Source organism: Passer domesticus, chromosome 3, assembly GCF_036417665.1.
Source record: "Passer domesticus isolate bPasDom1 chromosome 3, bPasDom1.hap1, whole genome shotgun sequence".
NCBI classification, from domain to species: Eukaryota; Metazoa; Chordata; class Aves; order Passeriformes; family Passeridae; genus Passer; species Passer domesticus.
Genome location: NC_087476.1, coordinates 118,178,118 through 118,206,117, shown reverse-complemented (window position 1 = coordinate 118,206,117; position 28,000 = coordinate 118,178,118). Strand labels below are relative to the sequence as shown.

Genomic DNA, 28,000 nt, shown 5'->3' with positions numbered 1-28,000 from the left:
CAGAAATCTTCACAAAATTTGTAGGTATTGATTTTTGAGCTCTTTACTCCTTTTTGATGTCCTGTTTCTGGCAAATTTAAAGACTGCAGGGAATGAACAGACTGCTGAATGGCTGCTGGAGTGAGCATGGAACCACAAGTACCTCTTGCACATGGGATCTTCACAAGAAGATACTTTTAGATGATGTTTTTCACATGTCCAGAAACTGATAACTGTTCTCAGTATTAAAAAAAAGAACACCACAACAAGCTCACAGTGCATATTAATTAGGTTTGCAATTGCTCTCACTTCAAGAATAAAATAGTTTTAAGCTCTTACCTAACCTCTTCTCAGGTGGTATAAAGAGAAGTATAAACTGCAGTTCTGGTAGTAAGAGAAAAGCTTTCCTGGACAAACAACAAATATATTCAGTCTTTCATTATTACACTCATCAATGACAGACAGCAGCTAGCTTTTTTAATATATACTTTTTTTTTCCTCCAGTATCTCTAACCTTCCTTCATAAATCCACATGGCTCAATGTGACAATTAAACAAACAACAATTAAAACATTTCTGACAAACAATATCATCTGAAATTTATCTGGGTAATTTTGACTGGTTTTTCCTACCTTATTTCTTTCAAATTTCAAATCTTTACACTTCAAACATCCTCTTTTTTATAGCAGTTTCCCAGTGGTGAAATATTTAAGATATCAGGCCTCTGCTGGCAGATCTCTAACAGGGCATCTGGAGGAGACTGCTTGAGTTGACAGGAGAAGAGTGCCTCACTACCCAAGGCTACACAGGAACTCACCTAACAATTTCTTGGGAACACACAGCTCCATAATCTTCCTTGGCCACAAAGAGATGCACGAAGAGCGTGTTCAAAGGCTACAAAACAAGGAGTGAAAGTCCACACACCATGCAGCTCATTTATTTCATCCAAGTATTAGTATGCATGTACATTTCCAACATACATGATCTGGACTCGGGGAGCAGCAAAATAGAAGTGACTTGAGAGCATTAGTGGGTAAAGTTATGTAATTAAAATGCTTTATATAGTTGTGCTTCTGCAACATTTTTTCTTTCCACTCAGATCACTATTGTTTGACTGCAATATACACCATACATTTCATATTGAACAGTATTAATTCTTGACTAACAACATTCAACCACATGAACCATGTGTCTGACAAAGGCATTCTTTTCAGGTTTAAAAAAACCCCCTCAAACCAAAAGCTCACCTGCTTCCCATAATTCTAAAGTGTTTTTTCTTTAAACGTATTAAGAAAAATTACATATTTTAAGATGACAGCATTAGACACACAAATACCAGGCAGAAACAGGGCAGACTAACAGACACCTTTATCTCGTGCACCTCCAGTAAACATGGAAAACCCCTGTGCTGGAATGGCAAGGGCTATTAAATCAGCTGCTCTCTAGCACATTAATTACAAGTGTTGGGTCAGTGAAGGTCTGCCTGTAGATAAAAATACTTTAAATGGAAAACCTGGAGATCATCTGAATAGTATAATATTCAGTTAAAACACCATAGCTAGAGGCACCAGCAAACTTCAGCAATTTAAGAGCAAGAATGAGTTCAATAGAGGCTGCAGTACATGGATCAGCATCAGGACAAGAAGCTACTATAACAAACATCTAAAGACATCCCTAAACATCAGGCAGTTTGTTTATTTTTTAGGAGCAAAGGGAAGAAATAAAAAAAATATATATTACTATTGAGGTCTGAGAGGACACCAAGTAAACCAGCTGTGGACTGCAACTGTTTCTGAATAGTGCTGGTAACCAGACAACCCAGTAAAACATCTTCACTTATTCCTTTCTGCACAAGCCAACTCCCACTTCAGAACCTGAAATTAGTTCTGTTCTCTAGGAAAAAGCCAGGTTAACTATACTTGACAGAATTCCTATGTTCAGATGACCTCAGTTTTGAAAAGCACACCTGCATGGATTTAACCTACAGTTCACCAATGACATCTCAGGTTATACCCCAGAAAACATTCAGAGCTTCTGCCAATGCAGAAACATAAAACACTAAATCTTCTACACCTTCTTTAGCAAATAAACTCCATTCTAGAAAAATAGAATGCTGCCTGTCTGTTTCAAGGTATTTTTTACTACTGGTTCTGAGCAGTAATTAATTTTTCTTGTCTTTTCTCTGCAGGCCCCTACAGCAGATCCTGCAGAGCCACCAGACAGCCTGAGGGAGATGACAGCACAGCAGAACCCCCAGAGCAGCTGCAGCTGTACCCTGACTGAAGTGGCTGCCCACAAAGTGCTACTCAAGGGACAAAGTCCATTGCAAGGAAACCACAGGTCCTTTTTGCATGCTCCCCTTGGCTGTACTGATGGTGTTTCCATTAAGAGCACACATTTTCAAGCACTGTTTTTGTCAGTTTACCTCCAAGCCATGGCTTAACATCACAGAAGACCCCGGGCAACTGATGAACAAAATGCCCAGAGATAACTGCAGCACTGCCAACACCTTATTATGGCACGTGCTGCACACCCTGTGAGTGCCTGGGGTCTCACATTTTCTGTATTTTCTCAACAACCTAGTTCCAGCTGGACTTGGTGATGGGGGAGCATTTGAGTGCTAAGCTCCTAAGGGCCTGTTTGTAGTTTGCAGATCCTACCAGAAAGTCACAGTCTCCCTGCCAGCACTGAACAAGTTCACTGCAGAACTAAGGTTCCCCTTGTCAGCACAAGGGTTTGACAAGGACTCCATCACCTTCTGTGTCCTGAATGCCTCAAGTCTACTGGAAACAGATTGTGGACACCCACGTGTATTTTCCATACCTGAGCCTTACATGAAAGCTCAACTAAAATCACACAATTTACTTACAGTGCACTTATTGTTGGTGTAGTTTTCATGCAGGAATGGTTCCCATTCAGCCTGATCTGTGATCTTCCAATTTGGATAGTCCAGAAAGGCAGCATGGGCTATAACCTCATTCTTCTCATTGCAGAGTGTCAAAGCAAGATTTGATAATTCTCTATGAAAACAATTCAATTTTGCACAAGTTGAAGAAGCTCCACATAGAAAAGTGACTGACTGTGAATTTAGCCTGCTGGAACAGCAAAATTAGCCATGTTCAAGAGGGTTCCCAGGATCAGGCCTCAATAAAACTTCATCATCCACACGCTAACTTGGAATTGTTGCTTCAGTTCCACATATTTGTGTTCTAACACTATAAAAATCCAGGTGGATTTTCAAATCCTCAATCATACTAGTAAATTTGAGATGCAAGAACTTAAACATTCTCTTCCATTTGCGTGTTTCTTCACACATCTCTTTTCCCCCCAAATAGCTGTTATCTGGGATTTTTGCTATTAAGGGAGAAAAACATAAGTGACCCACCAGTACCTGTCTGTCACACAGCCTGGCTGCTGATTGGGGGGGTTTTTTGTGGTTTTTTTTTTTTTTTCAACTGCATTTCTTCTGAGCTTTTACAAAAGGAAGCTAGTATAGAATTAAACCTTGTCCACCATGGCAGAGACCCAGGTTTGCACAGTCATGCATGTGACAGATATGAAAGTAGAGTCTCTTTCCATTTTTAGAAACACCACAAAAAGTCATTATGTCACACCACGTCAAGGCTCAGAATGTTTTCTGCCATTTTAAGTGCAATTTCCTGAAAGGTGACAACGTCAAACACCATTACTTACAAGAGGTAAGTGACATCAATCCTTCCAAAGAGGTCTTGTGTGGCAGGGCTGAAGAGGCTGATGATGCCTGGGACATCATGGGACTCTGTCCTTCTGGCAGTGACCACATCTGTATTTCCCCTGGAGGAGGTTGCTGTGGCCATCCCACCAGCTGCCCTGAGAACCAAGGAAAACACTGCTGGCTCCAGCCGTGCCCTGCCCAACACCTCAGGAGGGTTTTCATAACAGCTCTAAATGGGGGCAGCTTCTATGGATTTGGTGCCTGGTTCCTGCATACCTCCACAAAGATATGCACTGCATGTCCAGTGCACACCTGAAAGGCAGCAGGGGATCACTCCTATAGTCTGGATCCAGAGGAAATTAATTGTTTTAATAGGCTACACCTGCTTTCCCATTTATTCATCTGCATGCTAACCAGCTCATCACCAAGAACTTCAAACTCAAAGGCCTTCAGTGGGAGGCTCAGCTGCAAACAATCTGGGACACAAAGTCCCGATTAAACAGCAGCTTCAGGTGAGTTAAATGTATTTTATCCAAAACTGCTCCTCGAATTTCTCTTGAGGTCAACAGCAGGGCTTAAATTTCTAAAGGAATTCCAAGTTCTGTGGCTATTTAAAGTTGTACTGCTTTCCTAGGCAGGAAAAAAAAAAAAAAAGCCTAAACCAACACACCTAGACCAGCAGAGTAATTTCACCACTCTGCCAAACAGCCACTTCCAGCAGTGACTCCAAATGCAAACGTGATGCTCAGTTATCAGGCACCACAACTCCTAACTAAAGTGAAAAACCAAAAGAAATGCAGATTTCACACCTTTTAAATACAGACAGAGTATTTATATACTCCTACATCTTCCACGGACAAACAGGACATTCCACCGAGGGTTCTGAAATTAACCTGAAGCAACACATCCCCTGCAAACACGCGTCAATTTCAAAAATGAAAAGTGACACGAACTTTAAAGGGCCATTCACCGCACTAACTTGACTTCAACTGAGGGAAACCGCTTGCCACATTTGCACTGCCAACAGTTTAACTTAACGCAAAAAAAAACCCCAAAAATACACCCGCATCTCCACCGGCTCCCCTAAACGCTCCCGCAGGCAGCGAAAGCGGCATTTTTACAGTGAAAATGTACCATTCTCGTGAGGAATTCTCTGTTCCTACAGCGGAGCAGCACCCCAGGGACACCCAGCAGAACAAGCAGGTGAGGGCGATCCCTCCCGAGCTCACCTCCCGCCGCCTCACACACACGCTCTCTCCAAGCATAATCAAGACTCCACACGGATTTTTTTCGCTGTTTGCAGCCCAAAGCGCACCGAGCACACACGTACATGGGGAGGACTGTGAAGAGCCGTGGGAAGCTGCTGAGGGCGGCTCTTGAGGGGCACCCCCGGTGCCGCGGGGCGGGGAGGGGCCGGACCGGGGGCGGTACCGCGGGGTTGGGCGGGGGCTGGACACCCTCACTGGACACCGGGTTTGGACACCCTCACTGGACACCGGGGTGGGACACCGGGGGCTGGACACCCTCACTGTCCATGGGCACCCCGCGGCGGCCTCACGGACCCCCGGGCGCGAACCTCGCCCCTCAGGCGGGCGGGCAGCCCCACACCGCCGAGCCGCCAGGGGGCGCCCCGCGGAGCGCGGGCACCGCGCCGCGCACTCACCTGCCCCGTCCCCGGCCACAGAGCGCCCCGAGGACAAGGAAAGGCGGGACAGATGGAACAGATCAGCCCGACAGGGCGAGACACACCGAGGAGGCTGTCCCACCGACGGAGCGGACAGTCCCGGGGGGACGCGTCGCCGTTACCGCGGCAACGACGCGCGGGCGGCGCTGCGTGAGGTCAGGGGTGCCGGGGCGGGGCCTGCGCGCGCAGCGGCGGCAAGATGGCGTCCACGGCGGCTGGGAAGCAGCGCATCCCCAAAGTGGCCAAGGTGGGCGGCGGGGACCCCCCGGGACCCCTCCATCCCCCCTGAGACCCTTCGGTCCACCCCCGGGACCCGTCCATCCCCCCGGTCCCCGCTCGCCCCGGGCACCGCGCGTAGCGGGGCGCCGGAGGGAATGGGTGTTCTCGGTGCTGCCTTTGGTAAACGTGAGCCGAGCCCCCCCGCCTTGTACTTGCTTTGCAGGTGAAGAACAAGGCGCCCGCCGAAGTTCAGATCACTGCGGAGCAGCTGCTGAGGGAGGCAAAGGAGAGGGAGCTCGAGCTTCTCCCGCCGCCTCCGCAGCAGAAGATCACAGATGTTGAAGAGCTAAATGACTATAAACTCCGGAAGAGGAAGGTACAGTAAAAAAAACAACAAACTGGTTTAATCTCGATATTCGCATAACGCACTAAAATTCCACTGTTTTTAACTTAAACAAGATGTAGTCCGTATTCCTTGTGGACTTTCCAGGTGGACACCAATTCTTTAAAAACCCTTTTACATGCTACTCTTTAGTATAACCTGCAATTTATAGATGTGTTGCTTGACAAAATCTGGTAACGTCTCCCTTGTGCCTATGTTCAGAACACTGAAAGGGTAATTACTTACACAATTAATAGGTGTTTTCTTCGTTATCAACAGTATCTTGCCAGCCACTACAAAAACATGAACAAAGAAAGTAAATAACATTACAGTAGTGCTAAGTTATAAATCTTCTTTTGAAAGAATTGCTATGCTTGTTCAGATTTACCCATGGTTTTGCTTGGCTTTTTGCTTTGAAAATGCCTAAGCAAAGCAACCATATTCCTAATGGTTATTATAAAACCCCATGAGCCGTTTTTGATGTTGATGGTCTGCAGAAGGATTTCTGACTTACAGGTGTAACTTCCTCCTCAGACTTTTGAAGATAACATAAGAAAGAACAGGACTGTTATCAGTAACTGGATAAAGTACGCACAATGGGAGGAAAGCCTGAAGGAAATCCAGAGGTAACGATGGTGTGGCTGCAGGCATCTCTTACAACCCTTTTTAGACACACACCAGGGCCTGGGGGGCACATTTTACCTGCCCTGCCCTCATGTTTTCCAGAGCCCGTTCCATCTACGAGCGTGCCCTGGATGTGGACTACAGGAACGTCACCCTCTGGCTGAAGTATGCCGAGATGGAGATGAAGAACCGCCAGGTCAACCACGCCAGGAACATCTGGGACCGGGCCATCACCACCCTGCCCAGGGTGAACCAGTTCTGGTACTGTGCCCGAGCAGTGAGATCCCCTTCTGGCCCCAAAGAGCCCCGTGGCGTTATGCAGATTATCCTGCTTCTCCAAGTCTGAAAAAAATTAGAGGAAGGCTGAAGTTTTGGAAAGGTTTTGTAATTTTGAAGTGGCAGGAGCTTTGGGGGAGGAAGATGTTTGTGTGCCTGGATGCTGCTGTGCTTACAGGCATTTCTGGGGTGGGAGGAAATGGGTGAGGGATGCTCTTAGGAAGCACTCCAGGAATCCCTGAGTGGATGTGTTCACTGTGTGATTGCAGAGACTCCCTCTCCTTTCCCAGGTACAAGTACACGTACATGGAGGAGATGCTGGGGAACGTGGCTGGGTCGCGCCAGGTGTTCGAGCGGTGGATGGAGTGGCAGCCAGAGGAGCAGGCCTGGCACTCCTACATCAACTTCGAGCTCAGATACAAGGAGGTGGACAGAGCACGAAGCATTTACGAGAGATATATCCTTTTCAGAGCCTCCTGACTCCTGCCTGGGTTAAGGTGTCCATTCTTTATCTCCTTCCCAAGTATTCCATGTCTGGCAATGCCCCTGTACTCCTTTTTGCTGGGAATGAGCCACCACCCTGGAAGCCAGCAGGAGGTGTTAAAAGCATGTTTAGGAAAGCCTCCAGATTCAGTGCAGTGGCTGTGAGTCCTGCCACAACAGTGTCTGTTTAACTGCACTGCTCATCCAGTGTTTGTTTCAGGTTTCTCCTCAGATTTTCCCTGAACCTTATCCCTTTTTAAATTCACGGTAAGGCGCAAAACCTTTTGCGTGCTTATACCTGTCAGCGTCTTCTTCCCAGCTGCATTTATTGTCCCCCACGTGTGCCATGCTGGGAGATGTCCCCGGGAAGAGCACAGCTGGGGGTGTGCCACTCAGGCAGAGCTGTTTCTTTAACAAGAGCTGCACTTGTCCTGGTTCACCCCGAGGTGAAGAACTGGATCAAGTACGCGCGCTTCGAGGAGAAGCACAGCTACTTTGCCCACGCCAGGAAGGTCTACGAGAGGGCAGTGGAGTTCTTTGGGGAGGAGCACATGGATGAGCACTTGTACGTGGCCTTTGCCAAGTTTGAGGAGAACCAGAAAGAGGTAAGATGTTCTTGATAACGCATCTGAGTCGTGCCAGTGTTTCTCCTTGAGGATCAAAACTGAAGGCATTTAACATTCACTGCAATGCTTGGAGTTGCCAGCACCTCGTGACTGTAGTCTGAGTTAGGGAGACAGTTTTTTCCTCACCTCTAGTTGCCTTTTCAATAAAATGTGCTCTAAGGGAGATCTGCCAAGCCCAAGACCAACAGCATTGGTTCAAACCTGTATCCTCAGACTGGAGAGGTTGTGGGGCCTGCATGATAGAAAACTGGATTGGATTGGTCCAGATGTTTTCCACATTCTCTAAGGTCCCAGGCTGTTATGAAATTGAAGACATCCTGTGAACCCCAAACCACAACCTCTTAAATTGCTTTAAATATTCTAAACATGTAAATGAATTAGAGATTATGTGGGCTTTCAGGTTTATTTCTTCCCCCTCAAAATTTACTCTTCAGGGATATCTGTGTTAGTCCTGGTGTAAAACAATTGCTTATCTTAGGATGTCCCACAGTTCTATATTCTATAAAATATTGCCAAAAGCTTGTTGAAGAACTGTCAGGGAGAACAGAAACTGCTTTGTAAATATTTTTCAAATGATATTTAATATTTTCAGTTTGAAAGAGTGAGGGTTATCTACAAGTATGCCTTGGATAGAATTCCAAAGCAGGATGCCCAGAACCTCTTCAAGAATTACACCATCTTTGAGAAGAAGTTTGGAGACAGGAGGGGAATTGAGGACATCATTGTCAGCAAGAGGAGATTCCAGTATGAGGAGGAGGTGAAGGTATGTGGATCAGGTACCCTTCAGGCTCACTGTACAGCCAGCTGGTGCTTAAAGGACACGAGTATTTTGTGATGTCAAGGCTGATGAGTTTCAAGTTACCCTTGAAAGTTAGTCCAAAAAAACACCAAGGGAGTGTTCATTTCAGAGCCAGAATTCCATCCCTGGGGAAGAGAATGATATCTTCATTCACTGCTTTTTTTTTGTTTCTACTTTCTAATCTAGATTGTGCAGGTGAGGGTTTTGGATTGAACTCAAGGCTTGGTACCCTTAAGGATAATGCAGTTTAGCTTGTAGTTACTACTGTTAGGAAAATTAATCCACAAACATCAGAGCTTTATGTCCAAAAGGAGACAGAGGAGTCCTTTTACTTTATTCAAATAAAGGGAGAGGCCATGGGGCATTCCCCTGGGATCTCTCAAATTTTTGAGGGATGCAGCCTCCCTTTTTATCCCAATTTCCCGGCCTCATTTCCCTTCTCTCTTTCCCCATTGGCTGAGGTACTTGAGAGGTACAGGCTTACTGATATACCTGATACTGAAGATTTCCCTCTAATTTATAACTCTCCCTTTTAAGTTTTAATTGATATGGAATTTGGGGATTTTTCTTCCCCATTGTTTGTTTCATCTTTCAATGTCAAATTTCATTTATCAGCAAACCTGAAGTTTATTTGTAAAAGCAAATATATTTGTCCATTCATCAATCAGTGGAATCCTTCCCATTGTTTCTTTAATCTCCCAGTGCTAATTTTATCTACCAGCAGACCCACAGCTTGTTTGTAAAGACAAATCCACTATTCCTCTCACTACTTAAGTTAGGGAATAGCCATTACAGGACACCTCACCTGTGCATAAATACCTTTTTGTGAGAAAACACCTGTGCCACACCTGCCTGCTGTTCAGTCCACACTGCACATTTCATCACTCCTCATCTCTTCTCACACTTTACTTGGATTGCCTTCATTGAGGCAATGCTGAGGGCAAAATAAAAAACAAAGCCACCAGCATCCCCAAGACTGACAGTTTTTGTTAGTATTCCAGTGATCTGTTTTAAAGGGGAAATTCTGCCTAAGTAAAGGATGAGGCTGTGCTTGTTTTAGTGACTGCAGTCTGTGTGCTGTTGCCCCCCTGCCCTGTCTCTGGAAGGCAAACCCCCACAACTACGACGCGTGGTTCGACTACCTGCGGCTGGTGGAGAGCGACACGGACGCCGAGACCGTGCGCGAGGTGTACGAGAGAGCCATCGCCAACGTGCCCCCCATCCAGGAGAAACGCCACTGGAAGAGGTACATCTACCTCTGGATTAACTATGCGCTCTATGAGGAGCTGGAGGCAAAGGCAAGTAGTGGCAATTCGGGGTTTCCCTTTCTCTATGGTAAATAGCTGCTGGTATTTTAATAGGAAAACCGAGAATTAAGTGTTCTCTGTGTTACTAGTTTTGTGTAACGTGTTACAGGATTTGCTATTTAAATACAGAGAATTTTTCATCTTCTGTTGCTGAGTTCACACGTGATAAACCCTGATCGTGTGTGTATAAGAAGAAAGAAGTTTTTTATTCTGCATGTTCTCCAGCTTATATGTTCTTAGCAAAGCGTGATCTTAAGTCATTAACTGTATTACCAAAATTTATTATATTCATTGGTGCAAAGCAATTTGCATCAATATAATTGGCAAAAGTTTTACAGAAATTTAATCAGGCATGTATACACATTTACTTATGCACGTAGTTTAGGTTACAAAAATGTTCATGTATTTTTTTTAATCTGTTTCCATGTTGACGGCTTTGTCTTCTTCTTTGCTATGGATACACTCAAAAATCATCAATTGTTATTTCTTCTATTAACTCAGCTTTGCTTGCAGGCCAGCTGTCAAGCCCTTCCATACTCTTCCAGTTTTCCCTCCTGTGCATAAGCAAAGGAGAAAAACAAACTTGTTTTACCCCAATTCATTCAGAAACACACTGATAACAAAAGCAGGAGTGGAGATTTCTGGTGGCCCTGGCTGAACTGCCCATGGCAGACAGACTGTTACCTGAACTTGTGAAATAGTTTTATAGTTAATAAAATCTGTTTGTGAATTAGCCATGTTGTTGCTGTTGTGACCTTAGAGCGAGGCTGTGCAAGTATTTATTGGAACATTAGAGCTGCTCTGAGTACAGAACACCTGTTCAGTGTCTGTAAAAGGAAAATTATTTTAATAATTTTTATTTTTCCTCCCACAACCGGGACACTCCTTGCTTTATTGTCGGCTTCTTAGCACTGAACCTTGTTTTGAAAAGGGTGAGTCTTGTTGATTCAGAAGCTACCACCTTTGAATTGGCACACTAAGTACATAAGCATTGCTGATTCTTATCAGCTTGACTTAGATACTGTTCTGCAGTTTTGCAGTCACTGCAAGATTCAAATTCAGCATGATCTCAGCAGTAAACAAAGTGTTTTATGTGCTGCCTGTTCTTACAGGATGCAGAGCGAACCAGACAGGTGTACCAGGCATGCCTTGAGCTCCTGCCCCACAAGAAGGTATGGCTTCTCCGTCAGTTTGGCTTGAGTTTTGGGTTAAAATGGCCTGGATAAGATCCTTTAGTTCTCTTACCCTGCTATTCAGGGGTGTAAGCAGCTCCAAATGCTGCTGGTGGGTTCATGAAGACTTTGCTTAAAACTTCAAGTATTCCTTCAAGTTTCTCCAAACTGGTTTTCAAGCCAGAGTGCAAGATGTCTGCACTTGAGGCTCTGCTTGCTGGGTTAACACCTTTTATAGCATCCAGTGGCCTCCATGGTCACCACCCCTGAGGCAGTTGTGTTTGACAAAACAGCTGTCAGGTCTGTCTTCCCCACTACAATCGGTCTTCAAGGCTGATTGATTGGGGTTTTGTGGGGATTTTTTTTGTTATTGCTTGTGAACTTGAACTAAAACATCAGTGTGGCCAAACCCTTACAACTGCATTGCCATGGAATGTCAGAAGATCCTTGTTCATATTCTTTTTGTTTGTCATTTATTGTGTCAACTGAGTGTGAGGTTAATCTCTAGTTATTAAGAGCTGATTAGCTATTCATTTATTCAGCAATAGCTTATGTTTTCCCAGTTGATGATTGGTTAAAAAACCATTTTCTGTGGTTTACAAGACTTCTGTCCTGGCCATTTTTGCTTTCACCCCAATATATTGTCCTGTCATAGAGACTGTTCTAGATAATGAACCCTAAACCTTTCAGCAGGAAAACACTGAGATCAGATGAGATTACCTGCAGTAGCAGTCATATCTAGTATAGACAGAATTTTTATTTTTTTAGGTAACATGTACAGTATTATATATTCACTTTCCAGCCTAAATAGCACTTTGTTCTTTTTCTTCCAGTTTACATTTGCTAAAATGTGGCTGCTGTATGCACAGTTTGAAATTCGGCAGAAGAACCTCCCCCTTGCCAGAAGGGCTTTGGTAAGCTTTTGTCAGAGCCATAATTGACTTCACTAACTAATAGTAACACAGGAATGGCATTAAAAGATCTTAAATTGTCCTTTTTAAATTGCTGATTTAATCCACTTAAAATAAAGCATCCAAGAAGTCTGCAGGGGCCAGCATTTACTGTCATGTATGATTTAAAAAGAAATGTAGCTTGTTCTGATGAATTAGCCCCGGGCAGAAACGACAAAGTGCTGCTCTGAATGCAGAGCACCCACATCAGCTCAGTGCTCTTACAAGTTCTTAGCTGCTGCTGCTGGCTTACAGTGATACTTGTTCTAACAATGGTGCTTTAAAAAGCGTTGTAGATGAATGGGAGGTTTGCCTCTAGGAAATTAGGACCTGCCAAACTGTGCCAGTCCCAGCTGCTGACGGAAGCAATCACAGGGACTTCAGGCAGGCTCAGGAGCTGCTGAGCAGGTTCACTCTGAATGTCAGCACGAGGGGACAGCAGGGTGTGATGGGGCAGCAAGAAATGGCATCTTTTGAAATGAAAAACTTCCTTTCCTTGCAGTTCAGATATTCATAGTAAGCTCGGGGATAGCATCAGGCATTTTGAGAGAAAGCCAGTGTTGGTAGCAGTTGGGGTGGTTTGACTTTCAAGAGCAAAGTGGTGGGGTTTCCACCCAAACAGTGATGGAGGGCACAAGGAGAAGACCTGAGCATATTCTGAAATACCAGTGGCATCTGCAGAGCTGGAGGCCCATAACAGTGACCAAACTGATAATCCCAAGTAGTGGTTTCCTCCATTTTTCTTAAATACCAAGGTACTAAGCATGTAGGAACATTGTGCAGGAGAACTGTGGTAAGGGAATTCCGTCTCAAATTACCTCACATTGCCTTGAGGGTGCAGAAGCCACATTGCTTAGTAAACAATACTAGTCTATGGAAGTGACTCCCAAGGCCAAGTTCACTACAGCCTGTCTCAGGTATGCCCATTCTTAACTCTTGTTTTAAAAGTTTCCCAGACTAAGAATTCAGAATTACCTCTTACAGCTTGGCTCAAGACAGTTTTCTTCAGAGACTGAGGTGTATCAGAAAGAAAGTAGATTGTAAAGACTTTCTTCTCCACCTGTCCACTGCTGCCAGCCAGCAGGCAGGGTTGGCCAGCCATTCTCTGTGCCAAGAGGAACAGTGTGGGGCCACAGTTTGTTGGTATTTGTTTTATGAGATGCTTGGGAGCTGTTTACTTGGCAGGCTGGTGCAGACTTGGTACTGTGCTTCCTTCAGGTGTTCAGCTGATGAACCAGGGTAAGTTCCACTCACACTCCATGGGGAGCCCACATTCTGTAAAAGAATGACAAGATGACAGATGTCTTCTGCTTCCCAGGCTCTTGGTGTACATGGATGCTCATTTGTTCTGCAGACACTGGCTGAATTTACTACTGCCCCTGAACAAGCTGAATAAACAGTGCAAAAAACCAAGTTGTAGTTCAAACACTTAGAAAAATCGAGTGGGGGTTTTATTTTCCTCCAAGATCACTAAGGGTTTGGTTTATTGTTTTGTTTTTTGTTGTTTTTTTAATTTTTTTTGTGCAACAGGGCACATCCATAGGTAAATGTCCAAAAAACAAACTGTTTAAAGGTTACATTGAGCTGGAGTTACAGCTGCGTGAATTTGACCGTTGCCGAAAGTTGTATGAAAAATTCCTGGAGTTTGCTCCAGAAAACTGCACGTCCTGGATTAAGTTTGCTGAGCTGGAGACCATCCTTGGGGACATCGACCGTGCCCGGGCCATCTACGAGCTGGCTATTGGCCAGCCCCGGCTGGACATGCCAGAGGTGAGCAGGGAGGGGACTGATTTTAAGGTTTTTATTGCACACTGTGGCTGATGAGCATGGCAGTAATCCACCAAGTGAAAGCTGAGTGGTTGATGGGCACCAGGTTTGGTGCTGCTCAGCACTAATCCCAGCCTGTGATGCCAAACACCCTGATCCATGTTGTATTTGCAAGGACCCCCGTGGCAGGGATATATCTGACTCCATGCTCTCAGAAGGCTAATTTATTACTTTATGATACTATATTATATTAAAGAATATTATACTACACCAAAGAATGCAGAAAAGATAGATACTGAATGCTAAAAAGATAATAATGAAAACTCCTGACTCTGTCCAGAGCCCTGACACAGCTTGGCACTGATTGGCCAATGAGTGAAAACAACTCACACCAGAATCCAGTGAAACAATCATCTGTGGGTGAACAATCTCCAAACACATTCCACACATGAGCACAACACAGGAGAAGCAAATGAGATAAGAATTGTTTTCCTTTTCTCTGAGGCTTCTCTCTGCTTTCCAGGAGAAAAATCCTGGGCGAAGGAATTTTTTCAGAGAATGTGAATGCCACAGATCCCTGAACCTTTCCTCAAGGAAATTTTACCTTTATCTGCTCTTTTCCCCTCCCAGTGTGCTAAGGAATGGACATGATGAGAGGCTTCTCTGTTGCAGGTGCTTTGGAAATCCTACATTGACTTTGAGATTGAGCAGGAGGAGTATGAGAAGACCAGGAACCTTTACCGGCGGTTGCTGCAGCGCACACAGCACGTCAAGGTGTGTGTGGGCACCCAGGACACAGAGCCAGCCCTGAGCTTGGCCCGTGGGCAGGGAAAGCCTGAGCTGCCTTGGCTCACTCAGCCCAGGTTCAGGCCCATGCCTGTGCTGTGAAGGGGGGAGGGAAGTTCCTGAATTCCTTACAACAACAGGCCTATCTCAGGTGAAAGAAGCTTTTCCAAGCAGCCCCCTTTGCTAAGCTTTGGGATCTTGGTTGCTAAAACATTGCAAGGGAAATTCTGATTTTCCAGTGTCACTTGGTGCTGTCACTGACAAAATTCACAGAGATTTCTCATGACTTGAAACAGCCACAAGAAACTGATCCACGTGCCTGACATGGGTGTTGTGTCCTGCTGAAGTGCGGCGAAATTCGCTTGTGTGAAAAAACCTGATTTTCTGGGCGTTGATACTTGCCCTTTTTTTTTTTGCTGCTTTGCTGTTTCGAAGCTCTGCCCTGGCTGTGGTGGCTGGGAGCAGAGGCTGGAGCTGGGGGTGTGTGCTGTGCCCGCAGGTGTGGATCAGCCTGGCGCAGTTCGAGCTGTCGGCGGGGCGGGACGAGCGGCTGCAGCGCTGCCGGCAGGTCTACGAGGAGGCCAACAAGGCCATGCGCAGCTGCGAGGAGAAGGAGGAGAGGGTCATGCTGCTCGAGTCCTGGAGGAGCTTCGAGGACGAGTTCGGCACAGATGCCACTAAGGAGAGGATAGATAAACTGATGCCTGAGAAAATAAAGAAGAGGAGAAAGCTGCAGGCCGAAGATGGGGTAAGGAAAAATTATGGCAGCAGTAGCTGTGTGCCCTCGGTGGCTTTGTGCTTTAAGGAGTCAGCTGCTGGGCAGGGGATAGCAAACATGGGCTTTCATTTTATATCCTAACTTCTTTTTCTTATTAGAAGCACCTCCTAATAGCCAATGTTATCATGCAAATTAAACTCTTTGTGGCATTTTTCTCCCTAGTCTGATGCTGGATGGGAGGAGTACTATGATTACATTTTCCCAGAAGACACTGCCAATCAGCCCAACCTCAAACTCCTGGCTATGGCAAAGCTCTGGAAGAAACAGCAGCAGGAGAGCGAAGCTGCAGCCATGGATCCTGACAAGGACATTGATGAAAGCCAGACTTAATACCTTGCCTTTTCTTACCCCTTTCTTGGGCCACTGTACAGTATTTTCATTGGTGATAAATAAATGTATTTGGAGAGTTTTAGTATTACTGACTTGAGATGGATTTTGTGTGGAAGACAAGCACCATCTTGGAGTGGATTCCCTTTAATAGTCCAGCAGGTGTCCATCAGTTAAAGGAGAGGCCCTGGGAGCAGTGCAGGGCTCTGCAGCTGTCACCAGTGCCAGGAGAACTGGGAGAACTGGGCAGTCACTTCTCTTTCAGTACAAGGGCCTGTCCAAGGCTCCCACAGCCTATCCCAGCACTGCTCAGGGACATTACTGTGCCAGGGCAGCAGACCTTGAGTGAGAGAGAGGTTTCCAGCCATTATCCCTGATGAATTCTCCTGTAATTCTGTTAAATACAAGAGTATTGTGAGAATAGTTAAAAAACAACCTGGTCAACTATCCCAGGAAACTGTAAGACTGAAATATTAGAAGTTATGTAGACTGAAAGTAGGCCCTAGAGGACAAGGCTGTGGACATCAGTACCACACAGTCAGTCTGTGTTTGAACACTTTCATGTCCTGGCAGACCCCAGCAGAGCTGTGTCACTGCTCTGGGCTGGGCATCACTCTGGCCTGTCCAGACCTGGCCTGTCCAGAGCAGCCTTTTTCTGCCCCACCTGCACCTCTAATAATATGTGCCTCCCCTCTCCTGCCCTCTCATCTCTGTGTGTTCCTGCTGACCCACACCCCATTACATTGTAAATCCCATTTCTGTTTTCCCTCTTTCAATCCCTCCTGCTGCTCTGTGCCCCACTGCTTTTCACACTTTATTTGGATGTTTTCCTCTGTCCTACTCCCTCTCTCTGCTTTTTGATTTCATTTAGTTGAATTTGTTATGGAGTTTTCAGCGGTGGTAAGACTATTTTCTTGTGTATATTGGTGAGGCTTTTTTGGATGGTTTTTTTATTGTGTGTATGGGGAGAGGTTTGTTTCTTTGTTTTTGTATTGATTCATCTCTGAGCACTGCATTTTCCAGGAATTCCTTCCTTTTTTGAAGATGGAGCCTTGCCTCTTTTTCTGCCAGCTTTGCTGCATACCGTGTCAGTTGCTGGTATTTTCTCTCTTAATAAGGCCAATAGTGAGGTTGTCAGCAGGGGCTCAGGTGAGCATCTTGTCTGTGTCTGCACAGAGAGCTTTAGCAGCTCTCCAGAAAGCAGCAGGGCTGCAAGGCACAGGGTCTTGCAGGGGAAGAGCCATTGTTACTCTTGAGTTAAAAAACCAGACTTTTGGATTTTCAAGCTGGGTTGATTATTGTGGGGTGGTTGTTTGTAAGAACAGGATTTGGATTTTTTTTTTTTCTTTTTCAAACCCTGAAACTCCTGTGATGAGTGATCTGGACTGACACCCTGAACTCAGCACTTCCAGGAGTAAAACTATTCCCCCTTTGGAGACTAGTGAGACCTGGGGTTTAATGGATTTTTCTCTTTCCACAGCCGTGTTCCCACCCCATTTCTCTCCCTCTGCCCTCCTGTTACAATCCCAGCTTGAAAAGGGCAAACAGGATGGTTTTTATTCCATAACAAGTAAAGCAAAACATACCAGCTCATGTGACTTCTGGGCAGTGAATGGTTCCATGGTTGAAGCATTGCTTCAGGAGTGATGACAGACACAGATTTCTGCCCCCTTTTCCCTTGGAATGTGTGAGGCACCTGTGAAGCAGCAGCTTTGTGCCAGAGATGTCAGGCTCTTCAGGAGCTCTTTCCCAGACTCATGCCTCTGTTACACCAAGCATGAACCTGAAGTATTCTTTGAACACTTTTAGCATTAATCTTTTGCACACTTCCAAAATGGGGAAGCCAAGCTCAACAGTGGGGCTCTGTTTTCCAGGGATCTACAGCAAGAGTTTTCCCTCACTCAGACTTTAGGTTGCTGAACTGAAGAAGGAAGGAATTCTTCCCTGTGAGGGTGGGGAGGCCCTGGCACAGGATGCCCAGAGAAGCTGTGGCTTGCCCTGGATCCCTGGCAGTGTCCAAGGTCAGGTTGAAGGGGGCTTGGAGCACCCTGGGATAGTGGAAGTTGTCCTTGCCCATGGCAGGGGTGACACTGGGTGAATTTTAAGGTCCCTTCCCACCCAAACCATTCTGTCCACATCTGGACAGAATGCTGCTCTACTCCCAGTAGCTCTGTCCTCTCTGAGCTCGTGCTCTAATAGGTGCTGAGCTATTCCTACCCATCTGATTTATGTCCATTTGCCTCGCTCCTGTAGAGCTGTGGGTTCTCATGTTTAAATTATGAAACCCCAGTGCCTTCCTGGCTCGTGCCTGGATTTATCACCAGGCTGGATGGAAGAGAAACACTCCTGCTGGAGAGGAGAAGTGGGGAAATAGCCAGTGGGGAAATAGCCCTCTGGAGAAATGGCACCCCAAAGTTTAACCCCACAGCAGCCTGATGCCTGAGGGGCTTTGGGAGAATGGCATGCTTTTAGATCTTGTAAAAATCAAGATTTTTGCAAAAAATCTTTTTGCAAAAAAAGGTTTTCATGTGGAAGAGGGAACATAGAGTGTGGATTTGTGTAGTGGAAAGGTAATCAGCTCAACTGGCAGAGAAGGGTCCACAGCGTGGGCAATGGAAAGCTGTTGGGATTTAGGATGCATTTATTCTGGGATAGCTATTTCAAACCAGATTTGTACATGGAATTGCTTGTTTAAGAGAGGGCTGACTCCATCACTAAGTGAGGAGTAAACAGATTTTGTGCTCTGGAACTTGTGTGGCACAGCTTAAACTGTCCCTGTCTCCCACTGATGGAGCAGCAGCTGCTGCTGTGTTGGGGTGTGGAAATCAGTGAGTTCACAGGCTGCAGGGTTTTTGGGGAGCATATTTTTTATGTCCTGACCCTGTTCTGCATGGTATCTTATGTAAAGCTGCCTTTTCACCTGTTTTTTATGAAAAATATCTTTCTTCATGAAGGATTTAAAATGTTTGTGTTCGTTCCACTTGTGCAGATACCATCAGTCAATAAAATGCTGCACTTGAAAGAAGATAAATGCTTGTCTCTGCTTGGAAGTTGTGTTCTATTAGTGGATGGTTTATCTGCTGCTACAAGAGCTCAGAAGAGAGATAAATCCCAGGACCAGTATGGAATATCCTTCCTCAGTGGGAGCTGAGCCCTGTGCATGGTGGCAATTTGAGGCCAGTTTGAACTGTTTCCTCCTACCTGTGCCAGAGGCACAAGGGTGGGCAAATCCCTGGTGGATACAAGAATTCCACATGTCCAGGGAAAGAGGAGGGGCTCAGCAGTGAGGCCATAGGAGTCACACCAGCTGTAATCTTCTCTTGAGCAGAAATGGGGGGAAATCTGAGCTGTTTCATGGGAATGTGAGTAAATTGGCTGAACGTGTAACATTTGAAGGGACAAATTCAGGGTAGCATGGGTGGGAGTAGTGCCATTGTTTTTGGGGGAGAATTCCCAAGAAGTCATCTTCCAGAGAGGGGTAGGTCAGGGATTTCTTTTTGCTCCTGGCTGTGATACAGGAAATGTAACATCTCTGTAAATGGTCTGCAGCAGCTTTGCAGTTCCCAGCATTATTCTGTGAAGTGGGTTCAGAGAATGCCTTTTGGGAGTTGGGTGTATCCATCTGGATGACATTGGGAAACACTGATTTTCATGGAGAAAGTAATGATCTGGGGCAGCAGCTGTGGGATGGGATCTGGATCCAGAGCTGTAGCAAATGTCTCTGCTCTCTCTGTGAATGTCCACGTAGGGCTCAGCTAAGGTTGGCTCTGCCCAGGATGATTTTTGGTTCTCACCATTTGGGGGAGGCTGGGAGTGGTGGAATCTGTCTGTTTTGTGAGGAATTTGTGCCCAGTGAGAGGCAGCCAGTAAGAAAGGGAACAGCGAGAGGTTTATGAGGTTTCTCAGGAAAGTGACATGGTGACATCTGAAAAGAATAGAAACCTTTGAGAGCATTATGGATAACTATGGAATTCAAATTTGGAATGTTCTGTGCATTTTTCATATCCCTACCAGGAGGAGTATAGCAGTTCTAATGTTTAATGCATGTACAGTAATAAAAGGCTGAACTGATCTCCATGGGCCTGTTTGTTCCATTACTGTCCAGAAGGAAATAAATTAGATTCCATTAAATTCTAAATTCTATTCTATTATATTTGGACCTGGATGGTGCAGAGGGAGAGATCAGAAGAAGGAAAGCTGGGTTTTAGAGGGTTGATGTTTGGGTGACATCAACATAACATGCCCAAGGTGCAGCTCAGATAAAACCAACACCACGGAGTGCTGCTCTCCTTTGGGAGTGTGCACAGGACCCTTAGGCTGAGCTCAAAATCTAAAGGTCCTCAAGAGGAGCCATTTTATTCACAAGAGTATTTTACATTTGGTTGGACTGACGTGCTTGGTGCCCAGCATGCTCCAAGTCCCAGAATTTGAATAATGGGAACATTTTGGACACAAATGATTGTGCCGCGCAGTCTTTAGAGAGGCTGGTAGAACAACCCTGGGTTTTCTTCTTGGGTGTTGTACTGAGACTGTTGAGAAGAGTTTGCAGAGGTGTCTGTGGAGTTCTGATCTCAGAACAGGCACAAAAAGACCAGAGGAGATTTTGAACAGCTTGGAGTATTTTAAAGCATCAGCTTCTATGCCAGTCTCTGTCCAGACAGAGGATCTTCTCCAAGATAAGGAAATCACCCTTTATACACACTTGTCTGCCCCATTTTAATCTTTCTTTCCCAGTTATGTAAATAGCACCAGACTAATATTCCCTGTGTACCCCTGGTAAGCTGATTCGCTCGCTCCCTTTATCAGACACAAAAGCACTGCAGGGCTGGTTTGTAAATTGAGTTGGATTTTTTTTTTTTTACATCTGTGTTATTCCAAGCTCTTATGTAAATACTTGGAAAGCAATTTCTATATATACTCAGTTTGTTATGCAACTACTCTGTGCAATGATGCCAAAGGGATTTAATTTTCTTATCGGCAGTTTTTAGAAGAAGTGATCAAGCATTCTTTCTGTGGAAGGCTCAGGGAATCATAAAGTGAAAACCAATAATAAATGGTAGAAAACAAGGGCAACTACAAAATTAAAAAGAGGGAAAAATTAAAATGTTCCTGAGTTACAGAACTATTTAGGGGGGCTTTCACTGAACTCTGATTATTGCTCCAGTGTGAGTTGGCTGCCTTTGTTCTTTATGGATATTATTGAATGATTCAATCCATACATCTGTATTTCAGCCCTGTGTGTGTGCTATTGATGAAACTTCTTATTTAGAGCAGATGTTGTTGGGCTGGCCACTGCTGGCCACTGCTCTCCCAAAAACCTCTTGGAAACCCGAAAACTCCTTGACATAAAAATCGATTTTTAACTGAAACCGATTGAATTTTGCCATGAATTAATGCTGAAAAGAGAACACTGAGGGAAAAATGAAGGCTGAAACACTGAGCACTGAGGCTGCTGTAGCAAAGCTCCCAGAGTCCCAGAGGGCTTTTCTGCCCATCTCACAGCCATCCCTAGAAAGCCACTGGAGAAACCCAGTCCTGATTTCCCAGCAGGCTCCTCTGACAGCGAGCTCCCTCCGTGCATCCCGAGCCACTGCTCCCGTGCAGCTCAATGCATTCAGCCAAGCCTGCAGCATGCAGCTGGGTTGGGACATCCGTGCCATGTATCCCAGAACCTGGCTGGGATGTGTCTGGGACCAGCTGGGCTGCTCCTGGAGCTGGCTCCAGCCTCCCCATGAGCTTCAGGCTCAGTTCTGGGGCATTACTACGGACAAGGAGATGATGAGGAGATGCTTCCACCAGAAGCCAGCTTTGGCCACCCGCTGATTTATTTTAGCATCCTCGGTTGGGTTTGCAAAGCTCTGGGAGCCCAAAGTCCAACACATTGCTTGCTTAATCCTTTGGAAGTCAAGGCAAACACATACTAAGTGGATTTTAGAAATGAATGTTGGTAGTTTTACACGTTTCTCTTTTCAAAGTAACCATGAAAGTTGGAGGTTAAACTGCAGCAAAACCCGCGTGTCTTTTGCCCCCAGAAGGGATGGGAAGAGGACAGAACTGCATCTCTTGTGCTCTGGAGTGGTCCTGCAGATTTGGTTCGTGGCTGTTGTGTCTTGTAAGAGCAGTGGAGCTGAATGCAAGGGCTCCTGGGCATTAGCCACAGGATTATCTGACAGCTGCTGCATCCGCGCATCTCCGACGGCCGCTGGGAACGCGGCTGCACTACCGCGCCATCCAGCCAGACCCTTTCCCTCTCTTCATCAGGGATCTGCCTCATCCAAATGCTCTCCTATAAAGCTGGGGGGTGCTCGTGGGGTTCGTTTATGGCTGTCCAGAACCCAGCTAGCTTGTTTCCTGGTTTATATAATGTTTCTGAGTCGCAGGACAATCTCTGCAAACTCAGATGTCTAAGTTGCCACAGGCTGTGGGCAGGAAATAAATTTGCTTGTTCCTTCTTGAGGCTGATGTGAATTTCATTTAAAGGGGAACTAAAAGGATTTATTTTTAACTTCATTGCTTACTTAACAGTTGGACTCTATGGTCTTAGATGTCTTTTCCAATTTAAGTGGTTTCCTAACTATAATTTTCTGTATTTGAAGAAGGAATACATTGCCCTTTTACCACTTAAAAACACGGCTCCTTCTGCATTTTGCTCTGTTTCAGTAATATAAATAATGGCATTAATTTAATTTTGTATTAATTTTCTCATGCATGTAATGAAATCTAGTTCCCTTGTTAATCCAGCAATCTAAGCAAACACATTACAGGAGAACACTTAATCCCCCCCCTCTTTTTTCTCTCTAATGTGCTTTTGACTTTTTTAAGGGTGAAATGAAAGTGTTTCTGTGCAGACAAGGCCAGGTATTACCTTTCCACCTTTAATACCCAATTTTAGTTGTTGATGTTGCTGATACACATCCAGCAGTTGGTGGTGGTTTCTGTCTGTACAATTTTTGTGTTTGGGAAACCAAACCCCTGCAAAGGGGCTGGCACATGAGAGTTTCAGACTGGGGGAAGAAACTGCATCCAATTCTCAGAGAATTCTTGTTGGGTTGGGTTTTGTTTTGTTTGTTTTTTTAACTCTGAGAGTTTTTGCAAAAGACAAATGGATGGTGGAGGTGATGTGACACCTTTGTCTCTGCAAAGACGCCTCTCCGAGTGCTGCCAGGCTTCCCACCAGCAGCATCCTGTTCCCAGGGCTTTGTGTCTGTTGTGTGCTGTTGAATTTTGTCAGGCTAAAATTTGGCAGAGGAGCTGCGAGCTCAGTGTCAATCCTGACCTTTCCCAAGGTGGCTGCTGCTCTGTGTTTAAAAAAAACCAAATGCAGAGACCCTGGGGCTGGGCTGAGCTGAAGCAGAATTAAGGCTCTATATTGAAGATCTTACCCACTTGCTGGTCCCTCTGTAGCTCTGAAACTCTAAAATCCACAACCTCTGCAGAAGCCAACTTGATTCCATGGGGGCATCCCCCTGAAGATGTCTCCTGGCCCTGATTCATGGCTGTGCTGGGTTTGGGCTGGCTGTGGTGGAAGCAGTGAGAGATACAGAAGATCACAGGGGCTGGCCAGGCTGGTGAAGTGTCCCAGCACAGCATCCACGAGCACTTAAGGAGCTGTTGATCCGTGGTCCCTGCACTCTGCTCCTCTGAGAAGGGGGGGAGAGAAGGGAGGTGATGGCCAGCTGCAGCTGCCTGGCCACCCAGAATTATCCCCTACATCCAAAGCACAGCACTGCACCAGCTAAGAGGAAAACTACACCCCAGCCAAACCCGGGACAATCACAGGGAGAATCTCATGGAATATTTTGTCTGTTTTATTGCTGCATGCACTGGGAGCTGCCATTTTTATAGAAATGCTAAAATTTATCATTTCTTAAATCTCCTGCGAAGATATTTTTATTACCTTCAATGTTTTCTCCTTCTCTTTTCTTTGTGCATAACTGATGAAACCTCTCAGAAACAGTGGCAGAAATGGGAGAAGACCAGAACAAACTGAGCAAGACACATCCTGTGACGAGGGTGACCTCAGCCCAGCAGGAGCAGATGTCACTCAGGGAGGACACTCAGACAGAGCCCCAGGAATGTGTCTCCCTCCTTGCAGTGAAGCAGAACCTGGAGCCTGTGGAGAATTGCCTGGGATGTGCCAAAGGGTGAATGATGACAATGCTGTTAATTCTGGGCTGGCAGCAGGGCTGGGGCCGGTCCCCTCACCCTGACATCACTATCTGCAGCACATGACAGCTCCCAAGTCCCAGGCACCACATGGGCTGTCCTTAAGATGCTCAGTGGGGTTTGGATTTTTTTTCCTTCTCCTCCTGACTCAAAACTTTGCTTCCAGGTGTCTGGGCAGAGAGCTCAGGACTCCACGTCCTGGGAAGAGAGCTGAAAAGCACCTGTACATTCAGCATGTGTCAGGCTGTCTTCTCAGGCTCATAAATAATGAATTGTATGGATTTGAGGCTTTCTCTTGAATCAGAACATCTAAACCTGGGCACTCAAAATGTAATTTAAACTTCAAATTTGAAGATCATCCATGCTCCCATCTAATTTTAGACATTAAACTTATTCCCACTTGCTCTCTAAAACCAGTGGAGATGCCTGAGTGGGCCTCTCCTCTCCAGAGCAAACCTCAGGGTGTACTGCTCCTGACACCCCTGGAAGAAGGTGCCATGATCTCAGGAAGTAAAGGAGAGCTGTGTATTTCAATCTCTTTAAAAAGTCTGTCAGCTCCCAAGGTGCATGAAAGCAGACCATCTTCCTTTTTCACTGTTTTTTGCTAATGGTGCCTGTGTATTTTCACTCATTGGTTCCCTCATTTGGCTTCAGTTCTGCCAGATGACTCATGTCAAAAGCTCATAAAGGCTGCAGTAAACAGCCTACTGTTCATCAGAGCAATTTGGGAGCTCCTTCTGGGAATACATTTCGGATTGCTTATGTTCCAGCCCCGGGGGCGTTACAGTACTGCTGCTTTCAAAATCATTGGGAATCCTTGGGTGCCCTATATTTTTGTTCCTCACATGCCTAAGTGTGTTGTTTGGAAATTAATAACTCCATCCTCTTCCTTTTGAAAGTAATTCCTGCCCCCTGAGTCTGGTGTCCTTTGGACTTGAGCTGCTCCTCAGTAGTGGAGGTGTCCATGGAATTGTGACATGGTTGGGGTTGAAAGGGACCCCAAATTCCACCTAATTCCAACCCCCTGTTCTTCCAGCACTTATGTCTGGGCAGGTGACTTGTCCAGCTCTCTGTCCTTCCTGAGGAAGCCAAATGGAAACCATTGTGTGGGCTGCAGAGGCACCACGTCCTGCGCTGTTCCCGATGCCTCCCGGCTGCTTCTGGATGCCCCAGTCCCTTCCAGCCCCTCGCCCTCTGCTAAAACAGCCCTGATTTCAGACTGTCAAACATGCATGGAAATGGTGCCAGGCACTGAGGGATCGTTTCTCTCATCTGGGTAATTAAACCCTCAGCTGGCTGCGCAGTTGGATGCGAGCTCCACCGAGCTGTTCATCAAACCCTTCCTTCCTATTCCCACCCGTGCAGCTCAGCCCGGGCTGTGATTTACACAACCCAACATCAAACACTGCTCACAAAGCTGCTGGGAATTTGGTTCTTTATTCCTTTTTAAATCCTCCCTGGCAGTCAGAGATGGAGCAGGGGGATGCCTGTTTTTACACAGGGTCATCTCCTCTGTGTGGCATCAATTTGAATTAATTCACACAAGGTGTTGAGTACACTTCTGGGAAGGCGAGAACTTGTTCAGGATGGAGCTTCAGAAGGAATCAGGACAACTTCCAAGCCGCTGCTCCTGCTTTCCCTGGGCTCAGGAAGCAGCCCTGGCCACATGGGAAGGGCTGTTCATTCCCTGGACTGGCTGTGACATGCAGTTGTGTAACGCAGCAGCTGCATCAGATGGGCTCCTGCTCCCCTGGGCTTCATGCTGTGCAGCCAGCAGGCTCATCCATGCTCCTCTCCAGCCAGAGCCCTGCTGGGAGGGAGAAGGTAAGCTCAGAAAACAGAGGGGAAAAGGCACTGCTGATCAGCAGCTGCTGGGGCTTCCCCCACTGCTCCTGGATGTCAGCTGGGAAAAGAGCACTGCCATCAGGCTCTTCTCAGCAGCACTTAAAAACACAGGAGCTGGGATGCTTTAGGAATGTAAAGTAACAGTTCAGCACTGGTTTTCATGCCATGAAAATAAGATGCTTTTTTTTTTTCAGCTGAAAGAATCCCATTTTCCTCTTTTTCTGTTTCTCTGCAGCTCTTCCTCATGCAAAATCTCCAAAGGACCCTTGAAGGGTTGACAGGAGGCCTGGCTGCTGCTCCCCTCAGGGAGCATATTCCCCTGGCATAAATATTCCCCTGGCACTCTGGAAGAGGACAGAAAATGAGGAAAGAGCAGCAAGACCTGAGAAGGCCACGGTGCTGGAATGTCCCAAGCCAGGTGCTGGGCTCGTGGCTCAGAGCAGCAGGAAGATCTGCCTGTCTGCAGGCAGCTGCTGCTGGCAGAAGGGCTCCTGCTGCACGTGCTCTGCTTCCGACACAAATCCCAGTTTTTCCTTAAATTTCAATCCTGAGCACTGACAGGCACGCTCCATGCCGAGTCCGGCTCTGCAGTGCCATTTCCAGCTCCCTGTTTTTGGCTGTTCCTCACATCTCCTGTGTAGCTGGGCTCTAAAGAGAGGTTGTGTGCTCCCCGTGAACACAATCTTAAAACTCCAGCCAGGGTCTCTTGGTGGGGTTTCTGTGAGCCCCCGTGGTGCTCCTGTGTGCCAGGCAGGCAGTTTTCCTGTTGGAAATGCCCACCTGTTACCAGCACAATGCCAATTTAGTTATCAACACAATGCCAGTCTGAATACAAACCTTTTTTAGGACTTCTGTTAAGTGCTGGCAAACAACAGAGTGGCTGAAAATTACTGCTATTGAAATTCACATTCGTATTCTTGCTTGAGCAATTTACTGTAGTTTTCTTTAAAACCTGTTTTTATTTTCTCAATAGAAAATTCCCCAAGGAAATCTCCATGGTAACCAGAGATTATGTTAGGGGTCCTATGAAAATGTGCTGTTGGTTTTCATGGACTCTTGGAAGACAAAATAATTTTGCCAGTAAAAAATCCTGGTCAGTTGGTATCTCCCAAATATTTCGGGCCAGGTGCTCAATTGAAGGGCATTTTCTCTCCTCTCATTTGCTCTGCTCTCCCCACAAGCTTCTCCAGCCCTCTGAAGCATGAGATTTATTGTAGGCAAACCACAGAAGCTCTTTAAAGTGTTCCATGCCTTGTTGCCTTGTTAGCACAAGGACCAGGCACTTCTGATGCCTCAGTTATTCTCCCTGCCAGACTCTGGAGTGAGCTCATTCCCTTGCCTAATTCCACGCTGTCTTCTTTTCCTTCCTCCCTCCTTCCCCATCACTTCTATCTCGTATTTTGCTGCAGTCATAATAATGGCTGGTACATGCAGTGAAATCAAGTTGGATTGCAGTGAAATCAAGTTTGATTGCAGTGAAATCAAGTTGGATTGCAGTGAAATCAAGTTGGATTGCAGTGAAATCAAGTTGGATTGCAGTGATTTGGAGCTGAAGGGCTGTTGGATGCCTGGTCCAATCGTTTTGTTTGCGAGGAGGGAACAAACCTCACCATTCAAACACGTGGTGGGAATGAAGGTTGGCATACTGGTGAGGCAGAGCTCCATGGAAGCAGCCCTGGACAGCATGGACAGCAATCCATTGCCCTGGATCCCAGGGATTTCTGCATTAATGGGCAGTGCTAGAGCCATGACTCACTGGACCACCACTACTGTTGTCTAAAAATACCTCAGGAGAACGTTTCAGATGGATATTGCAAGTGAGTCATTCTTCCCAAGAAAAGGGCTTCAGGAAAAGTGTGTGTGCTGCTGGAAATGACTGATCTCCAGGGCAGGGGTTTTCAGGGAGCACAAGGGCCTTGGACATCCCACTGCATTCATCCCAGCTGCTCCATCTTGTACTTGCAGGGTTCCCAGACGAAGGAAGGAAATGATGAATCTGACCCCACGTTCTTAGAAGGCTAATTTATTATTTTATTATCTATATTATATTAAAGAATGCTGTACTAAAACTATACGAAAGAATACAGAAAGTATACAGACAAAAGGCCAAAAGACACTAAAGAAAAACTCATGACTC

The 28,000-nt window shown here is 45.9% G+C and overlaps 2 protein-coding genes across 5 annotated transcripts in view; one reads left to right on the top strand and one right to left on the bottom strand.

Moving 5' to 3' along the window:
* The window catches only part of CFAP61 (cilia and flagella associated protein 61), a 97,056-nt gene extending 91,599 nt beyond the window's left edge, over positions 1-5,457 (bottom strand). The window contains exons 1-5 of one of the 4 annotated variants that reach the window (XM_064415457.1): positions 5,336-5,457; positions 3,672-3,827; positions 2,848-2,998; positions 796-872; positions 319-386 (exon numbers count right to left, since the gene is read on the bottom strand). In XM_064415457.1, the coding sequence (XP_064271527.1) occupies positions 319-386; positions 796-872; positions 2,848-2,998; positions 3,672-3,814 (439 nt within the window). In that variant the 5' untranslated portion in view covers positions 3,815-3,827; positions 5,336-5,457. Of the gene's footprint in view, positions 1-318; positions 387-795; positions 873-2,847; positions 2,999-3,671; positions 3,828-3,948; positions 4,056-4,901; positions 5,045-5,335 lie in introns of those variants that run through there. The other 3 variants (XM_064415458.1, XM_064415456.1, XM_064415459.1) reach the window with 3 other exon arrangements.
* CRNKL1 (crooked neck pre-mRNA splicing factor 1) lies at positions 5,451-15,940 on the top strand. The gene is made up of 14 exons (XM_064415460.1): positions 5,451-5,603; positions 5,799-5,951; positions 6,492-6,583; positions 6,684-6,842; positions 7,148-7,314; positions 7,767-7,945; positions 8,559-8,729; positions 9,872-10,063; positions 11,185-11,244; positions 12,078-12,158; positions 13,725-13,964; positions 14,634-14,735; positions 15,247-15,495; positions 15,688-15,940. The coding sequence occupies exons 1-14, from the start codon at positions 5,556-5,558 to the stop codon at positions 15,853-15,855; spliced, it is 2,061 nt and encodes a 686-aa protein (XP_064271530.1). The 5' UTR covers positions 5,451-5,555; the 3' UTR covers positions 15,856-15,940.
* The last annotated feature ends 12,060 nt before the right edge of the window (positions 15,941-28,000 follow it).